The sequence below is a fragment of the Alligator sinensis genome, unplaced genomic scaffold, assembly GCF_000455745.1.
Source record: "Alligator sinensis unplaced genomic scaffold, ASM45574v1 scaffold350_1, whole genome shotgun sequence".
NCBI lineage: Eukaryota > Metazoa > Chordata > Crocodylia > Alligatoridae > Alligator > Alligator sinensis.
The window spans coordinates 165,685-174,291 of NW_005843047.1; the positions used below are offsets into that span (position 1 = coordinate 165,685).

Below are 8,607 nucleotides of genomic sequence, written 5' to 3' on the forward strand. Positions count from 1 at the left end.
ACAGGGGTCTCCCAATGGTCCCTTCCCCCCTCTTTCAGCCCCCCCACCTCCCCCCCACTTACTGACACAGAGCCTGGGTCCAGCTTCCTGCAGCGGCAAGCAGAGACTGCCCGAATCTCCCCCGAATCAATTCAGAGGCTTCAAATCAATTAGGACCTTTTTATTGGTCTCCTGATTTGATTCAGATTCAGAGATTGGGCCACCAAATTGGGCTGAATTGAATCAGCATCCAAAGCTTCGCACAAACCTAAGAGAGAGAGAGAGAATGAAGTGCATGCTCCAGACTGAACCATGTGAAGTCTGATTTTTAACTCCTTAAACTAGTCACACTTTATCTACCACTAAGAATTTTGTTTAAGAAATTGGAATTGTACTCTTGGAAGGATTTGTGTAGCTCCTGAGTAATTTTAAAGAGGCCTATGATTCTTCAGACCCTAAGCATTCCCTAAAAGATGCCACACTGGCCACTTAAGAGGCAAGACATTTAAAGATTATCAGTCTCAAAGAACAGTTGTTCTCTTTAAATTTTAAACTGACTAAATACCTATTTTGATTCCATAGTTTTCAACTTTTTCCATACTATGATTCCAAGTTAGAACAGAAAAAAAACTATTGATTGGAGTTATCCTGAAGTGTTGACTATGACTACCTTGTCCTCAAGTTAGTTACAACCCCCAAAATAATAACCTGTTTTTAACAGGAAGAAAAATAAAAATCTAGAATGAAGGTCAGTAGCAATTGCTACCAGGACACACACACATTTGACAGTAGATTTACCGTGGTCTGTAACAATATGTATTTCTTTTCCTTTAAGGGAAAAGAAGCCTAAACATCAGAATGGGGATCATGAAAATCTGATGAATGTGGTAAACATTATTTATCTATTACTGTTTGTATTTTTTCTTTCAATTTGTGCTGACCCATTTAATTGAGCCTATAAAATATGATATTGCTGGTGAAAAGACAGACAGAGAGAGGTGGGTTTGGGGGTTTTCTTTGGGTCATGGGAGGAAAACTGCATTGGGTTAGCTTTTTTATTGAAAAAACAAAACAAAAAAACCTTACTAATAGGCTTTGTATTGGTTGGCAGTGGGTATATTTAAAGTTTCACGGACTTAAAAGCAGAGCTCCTAACTAACATTCAGCTAATTCGTTGCAAACCTCCAGGTCCTTACAGTTAGATTGAGTTACTTACTAAAGTCAACAGTACATTGCACTAAGTTTGCACTTGTTCACATTCCATACAGTTACACTGAAGTTAAGGGAGGTTTTGCAGAATACAAGCCAGGAGAATGAGGTCCTTGGAGCAAAATCCTACACTTACCTTGGGTGCACAGCTCATGTATTTTTGGTTGCACATCCTCCATAGGAACCTTGCAGTGATCATAGTGCTGGATGGTTAAGTATGTCCTCAGTCACACTTTGCCTCTTGGTTGAGCAAGAATAACACTTACGAAAACTAGTGTATGCAGCTGAGTAAGGAATACTTGTTGCCTCTCTGAAGAGTTGGATATGCCCCCTGGCCAGTTCTTTTAGATGCATGCTGTCTGAGCCAGCACCATCGGCAGGGCATAAAAACCTCTTCTCTTACCTGCAGGAGAAGAGAGGCCCCTCTTTTCCTCTGATTGCATTTGCACAGTAGTAGTTCAGTGCAGTATTTCAGCAGGGAGTACTGCTGTCTGGCACGCCAGGCAGTGTTCTGAGGCCTTAGCAACCTCAGCAAAGCAAAGGACATGGTAACAGTCTAAAAATGCTGTGTTTACTTTTTTAATTATTTCCTCAGCTTAAGTTAATTAAACAAATTCAATCAAGAGATAAATTGTCATTTCACACAGTTGCTACAAATTTATGTCTCATAAACTGTAGTTACTTTAGTATTTTTAAGGAATTATTGTAGTAGGACAGAGTTCTGGGTGGTTGGTAGCCATAGGTAAATATTGACTTTTCAGTATCAGCGTAGGACATGCATCTCAACTACATAGGCTAACTCCACTGATTGAATCAGACTTAGCCTCAGCTACAGTAGGTACCTTAGGGTACAATTTAATCATGGCAAATTACAATAAAATAATGTATATGAATGTGTTAGTTAAAGAGTATGCAATATTAGTGTAATTTACCCTCGAGCGGGGAGTAGAAAAAACAACCAAGAAGTTGAAGCTGGGGCCTGCTTTTTATCTACCCTTTTACCATTTTGTTGTTTTCCTGCTTCCCTAGCTGCCCCAGCTTCCGCTCTTTTTCTGGGATGAACTTCACAGTATAATTGAATATATGTGATAGCTTCATATCTTTGATAGTTTTGTGTATATATAAAAATAAATAAATAAAACATATGCAGGAATATTGAAATATGTCGGGCTTAATTCAAGTTTTATACCAGTTTTATATTTGATACAGAAGTGTGAAACCAGAATAAAATCCATAGTGTGTGTAACTATGTATGTACCAAAGTATGTGTGTATGCATGCATCCATCTATATGTAGACATGTCAAGATAACTGTACTTCATTTGCAGTATTATTTTACAAGATTAGTTATCTCTTATTCTCCATAAATGTTAGGTAAACATCAGATTTTGTTTTTTCAGCCTTCAGACAAGGAGGTGTTCAGTCATTCTATCACTAGTTCAGCCACAGATCCACCTGCCAGCAGTGAGCAGAATGGGGGACTCAGTAACGGGGATGGTAAGTACTTCAGTTTTCTAAAAAGAAAAGAGCAAAAGAGCCCTTTGCCCCCTCTGACACCTCCTCGTGGTCTTCTTATGGGCAGCCCACCTGGGTCTCAGGCCTCCACCTGGTACCTTTCTAGGGACAGACTCCCATGACCCGCTCCCTCTGGACCCAACACCTTATGCTACAGACCCCTGCAACAAACTGTGATGGCCTCACCAGGTCTTGCTTCAGGTCAGCACCTTCAGTTCTACCCTCTCAGGGGCAAGGGCTGACCCCATCCAATGACCGGTCAGCTTTTGTAAAGCTTAATAATCTTTATTCAGAACAACAGAGCAAATTAATTTAAAACAATAAACAAATTACAAGCATGTCTAGCTTACTAAGCGGCCATCCACCTTTCTCATGGAGACCCTGATAAGTCTAAACTTCATGTAAGCTTCCGCCAGTTCCTCTCATGCCTCTCAGCTCTAAATGGTGTCTTCCTCTCTCAGACCTTTTTATGCAGTCTCAAGTCCTTTGCTTTCTTGGGCCTTTTGAATCAGGTCAGACCAATCTATATTGAGTCTCAGGGGCAGGGGATGAAACTTCAAAATATCTGTTACCTGCATTTTTTTCAGTTGTGAGATTTGCCTTAATTTCCCCCAACTGCTTTTAATTCCTTCTCTTGCTCATTTATCTAGGAATACAATCACTAGCAAGCCCATAAAGATTCGAATACCTACCTCAATCAATAGTCTCTTACTGGTTCAGCATCTTTCATATTCTGTAATTTGTTTGAGCAATACAGTCTCTTTTCACTTTGTACAGTCATCTGAAATTTGAGGGTGTTATGCAGTTTGGGGGGACAGTTACCAAGAGGAAGGAGGATCAGATTATTATACAAGAAAAATTAGATAACCTGGAGTAACCAGGAATGGTGTAAAATTTTATGCACTTTGGGATTCATACCAAGAACTTCTGTTGTAAAATGGGGCCTGGAAATGTAGGCAATGGAAGAAGAGAGAGTGTTGTAACAGGATGACTAAACCACCAGTGTGATGCAGCCATGAAAAAGGCCAATATGGTTCTAGAACATATTACACAGAGCGTTTTTCTTAGTGGGGACAAGGACACTGTCTAAAATATAGTGTACAGTTCTGATCGCTCGTGTTCAAAAAAGAAAGGCTACTAAGGGAGATAGAAAACCTATCATACACCAAAAGACTAAAATAGCTTGGTTGGTTTAGCTTGGCAAAAGAAAGCTTTTGGAGAGATTGCTTTTATATAAATAAAGTTATGGAGTTAATAATCAGGGATGGAGAAGGAGGTATTTTTAGTTAAGGAAGAGTAGCACAAGGTCAAGTGGCTACTACATACAGGACAGGTCATGAACAAGTATAGACTGAGAAATAAAACAAGGTTTTTAAGGATCAGAGGAGTGGAGTTTTGCAGTGGTTTTGTGAACAAAGTAGTAGGAGCAAGGAAGCTAAAATGTTGTTAGATGTAGCTCAACAGCTTTATGGAAGGGATGGCATGATACAGCAAGAGTGTTCTTAAAGCAATAATCAGCATATAATGTGTGGCTTTAAATACTGTATTTTCTTGCATGCAGCATGGACTTTTCCTCTCAAAATCAGTTCCCCAAAATGTGGGTGCATGTAACAAGCGGAAAAGCTGATTTCCTGACTGCATTAGAAGCACCCTGCTTTGATTCCTGCTCCATAGTGCAGCAGCCATGGTATCACAATTCAGGCAGCTGATGGAGTCAGTTGATTTAATGGCTTGTTGTACGTCACTCCATGGGTGTTAACAATCCTCTCTTCTTTTTAATGGTTTTGAGGTTTTGCTAATCAAGGTAGTGATGATTTTACTATCTGCTAGCTGTTCCTTGTCTCTCTCTTTCTATTTTACAGTTCTGGAGACTCTTTAGCTCTTTTCAGAATCAGAGATTCACCCCTGGAGACCAGTCTTCAGCAACAGCTAGGGTTTCAGCTTTAGTTAAGTAGGAAAGGGAGGGTGAGTCAGCTGAAGATTAGGCTCTGCACCTGTTCTGTATAGCCATAACTCTGGCAAAATATTTTTCTTCATTTTCCTGTTCAAAAGCAAGGGACATATATACAGGGATGTGTTATATGCAAGAAAAATATGGTGTTTAGTATTTCCATGCCAGGGTAACTCAGTGAAAACTCAAGGAAACTCAGTGGGAAATCCATGTAGGAAGCAAGCAAGCCCATGCTTCAGAGTTCTGGTAGTCACTTGCAACAGCCATTACAATTTTTCCACCTATGAATGCTTTATTTGGCATCTGTTTTTTGTTGTCTCTGTTCTTGTTTTGTTCTCCTCCTTCCTCTGATGTCTTGGCTAAAAGTGAGAGTAGTAGGGTTCACTTGAGCTCTAACCAATGCTAGCTAAAAGGTCCTGCTTATGTAGTACTGTGTCACACAAACTACCAGTTTTGGAGAAAGGGTACCACTCTAATTTTTCCTTAAATTAGAGCGGTAGGGACTGGGATTTTTGCCTTCTCTGTTGTACAGGGCCTGGTTCTCTTCCTGGGATTAGCTGACCATATATTAACAAATTGCATGCCATGGCAGTGGTAGAGTGCTAATAGTACTTATATCTCTCCTTCTCTTTACCTGCATTATGTTGTAGAGGGGTATTTTAAGGTACTTTGTGTCTGCATTGTTGGAGTAGGTTGGAGCAGATAATTTGGGGGCCCTTTGGAGAAATGCTTCAGGGGATCATTTCTTGATGGCCCAGGAGTTCCCTTTCAGCCCGCTGTGTCTTGCAAACATGAATGTCCTTTTTTGCATGTGTTTCCATTGACTTCAATAGGCCTACAGACCTGAGGAAAGCTAAGCTCATGTGTAAATGTTTATAAGATCATCACGTATAGCTAATCCTTAGGGCATTAATTAAATCTTTTTGGGGTTAGAGAGGTGTAAAGACACACTTTGGGAATGATGGGGATATTTAAAATAATAATCATGTACAAAGCTGCACCATTCCCAGAGTTATTTAAACACATTTTACAGTCAGTAGTTTGGAAAAATAAAACACATTTTTCATTCAGTTGAGCATATATTTGTATTTTAGAAAACTGAAACATGAATAAGCTTTTTCTTAATCCCTCTTGCTTTGCTGAGCACTCAGTATGAGTCACACTCAAATGAGACTGAACAAAAATTTCACTCAGCTGAAATTAAAAATGAACAGGCCCTCAGCACAGAGCTCCTGGGAGCCAACTGTTCTCTCTGTCTGCGTCAGACACTGACACACTGGGCTGTGTTCCCCACTTTATAGCTGGACTCCTCATCTCACTGTGATGCTGGACACTAATTTGTTAAACCTTTAGCACTCAAAAACAATTAACAAAAGGATTTTTTAAATGTGTCCTTTCTTACAGTTAATCCTCCTTCTTTCAGGTTGATTGGTGTTTCATAGTTGGGTGTATTTGCCTCAGAGTGACTCAGTACACTGAGTAAAGCCTTACAGAAGGGACCGCTTCCTCAGGCTACTAGCTGCCATGCATGCAACTGTCAGAATCTGCTGTTGAAGGAGGAAGCTGCAATTTGAGAGGGTTTTTAAGCTGTATGATATCATTGGCACAGGATACAAGAGGTATTAAAAAGCCCTCGAAGAGTAGCATAGATGAATTTGTTCTGTTTCTTTATTTTTAATGTTCTTTTTCCCCAGCTATCAGTTTCCTTGTTGGAGTTTTTGCTGGAGTTTTCAAGTTAGTCAGGCTTGTAAAAGCACCACCATTACATGTACTCTGGCCTGTCCTTTCGTTTCCTGCTTCCATTCTTGCTAGCTAGCTGGCAAGGCTGTTCTTTCAATGGTTTTAACAAAAACAGCATATAGAGATAAGTGGTCCTGCTTCTAAATGGACCTCCTAGTCCCCTTAATTCTTCCCTGATCTTGGCCTCTCCAAGAACTGTGAAGAGAATGAAGAATCCCCTGTGGGCCAAAATCCAGAGAGAAATAAGTACCCCCTCAAGGATCCTCTTCAGGACCTCTGGAGTCACTGTGTGGGGGTGAAAGTCCCCTTGTTGGATTCTCATTACACCAGCCTTATGCAGGGGCCAGAAGAGAGAAGTTTCTGTTCCCTTCCCCTGCATTTCAGTTTTTGTTGTTCCCTGCCTTTATTCGGGGAACCCAGAAAAGAGAAGACCACCAACATTGTACCTGAAACTCAGCAACCAGTTCTTTCTAGGCTAAGCAAAAATATGTGTCCAGATAGCATGTCAGAGTTATGTCATTGTGCTTGTGGAGGGTAAAGAGCATATAGCTGGCAACCAGCAAATCAGTGACTCTGATTATCTGAGAGAAATGAGAAAATGGAAATGAGAGATCCAGAAGGAGTTTCAGTTGATGCCAGGTTCCTCACCAACATCCTTACTCAGGATTGTAGAATTTCTAATGTGCAGAAGTGGATAGGAGCCACTGCTGAAAAGACTGCATGTCTTGCATCTGATCACCTGTTTCCTGGGCTCACCATGAGCAGCACTACAGTATAAAGTATTTTAAGAAAAAATGAACAGATAATGTGCTATATGAAACCAAAGAATATCTCAGATGATAAGTATAGCAATCTCTTTTGGGCTAGTATTTTTAGTAAATTGAAAGCCACATGTACCATAGAATTTCATGTAATTACATGGTTTGACACTTACAGTGAAATGCAGAAGCAAAGTGGTGCAGTATGTTTATCTACTCTTGCCTTTCTCTGGTCCTGGATAGTTGGTTAAGTAATTATTTTTCCCCCCACAGTTCTCTCAGAAGACAGTACAACTGCGTGCATCCAGCCTTATGAAGAAGTGCAAACTTCAGTTTCAGATCTATTAGACCAGCAGGACAGTCTTGGAAAGTCCATAAAATGTCACCAGAGCAGGGAGCTACCTAGCATCCCTCCCGACAGCACCATGGAAACCATCCTGTCCACAAGAAATGTAGAAAATGATCCAGGTCTTGGAATGGAAGGGCCCTATGAGGTCTTGAAAGACAGCTCCTCCCAAGAAAATATAGTTGAAGACTGCTTGTATGAAACTGTGAAGGAAATTAAGGAGGTGGGAGGAACAACGAATGTGGAAAGAAGCTGCACCAGCAAATTGAAGGCTACAAACACAGTTACTGAAAGGCAGGACCAGGGTCCTGAGTGTAGGGTTGAATCAGCAGAATATGCCTCTGTTGACCGAAATAAAAAGAGCCGACAGAGTGCTAGTTCAGATAGCCCACTTGGCAACACCCCAGACATGGAAGATGAAGCTCCTCCACCTGTACCTGTAAAACTTCTTGATGAAAATGAGAATGTACAGGACAAAGGAGCAGAGGAGGAGGAAGTGGCAGAGGAAGCTGGTGAACCTGAGAAGGTAAGTCCTTCCTATTTACACAGTCATCCTTATCTGACAGTCACTAACAATGGAGAAAAAAACCTGTGTATAAGTACCTGGTGGTCCCATCACTATTTTAATAGAATATTAAAATTAAGGTAGTCTATGGCTGTGAAACAAGAGAGTCCCATCTTTTAATGTGGGCAGATTCATGCCCTGGTGACCTCCAGATTGGATAGCTGTTTATGGGGCCACACTTGAAAACCGTTCATAATTGCAGACAGTGCAAACAAATTCTGCCAATTTGCTTAGTACTGTTAGATATTTATAGAAGTTGTTACACAGCTCTCTAGAAGCTGCACTGCCATCCAGTACATTTCTGTCTCATTCAAGTTCTTCAGGTTTAGCTTCTGCTAATAGTTTATGTTGTTAAAACCTAGATTTACAAAATGGAGAGCGGGGCATTCTCAGCAGAGACCCTCCACCTTGGAATGCACTTCATGTCTTGGTTTGTAAGCAGGCCATCATTTAGATGACTGAGAGAGAAGCTGTCAGCCATTTTGCAACATAGCCTCTTCATGAAAAGCTAAGCCATGAATCTAGAAAAAATCTTTTTTTCCCTA

General features: G+C 40.6%; 1 protein-coding gene across 10 annotated transcripts in view; it reads left to right on the forward strand.

Annotated features, from left to right (window-relative positions):
• Nucleotides 1–8,607, forward strand: part of PAG1 (phosphoprotein membrane anchor with glycosphingolipid microdomains 1) — a 186,628-nt gene that overhangs the window by 163,274 nt on the left and 14,747 nt on the right. For all 10 annotated transcript variants that reach the window (XM_014526437.2, XM_025193422.1, XM_025193426.1 and 7 more), the window contains 3 exons: nucleotides 815–866; nucleotides 2,588–2,684; nucleotides 7,425–8,023. In XM_014526437.2, the coding sequence (XP_014381923.1) occupies nucleotides 815–866; nucleotides 2,588–2,684; nucleotides 7,425–8,023 (748 nt within the window). The remainder of the gene's footprint in view (nucleotides 1–814; nucleotides 867–2,587; nucleotides 2,685–7,424; nucleotides 8,024–8,607) is intronic.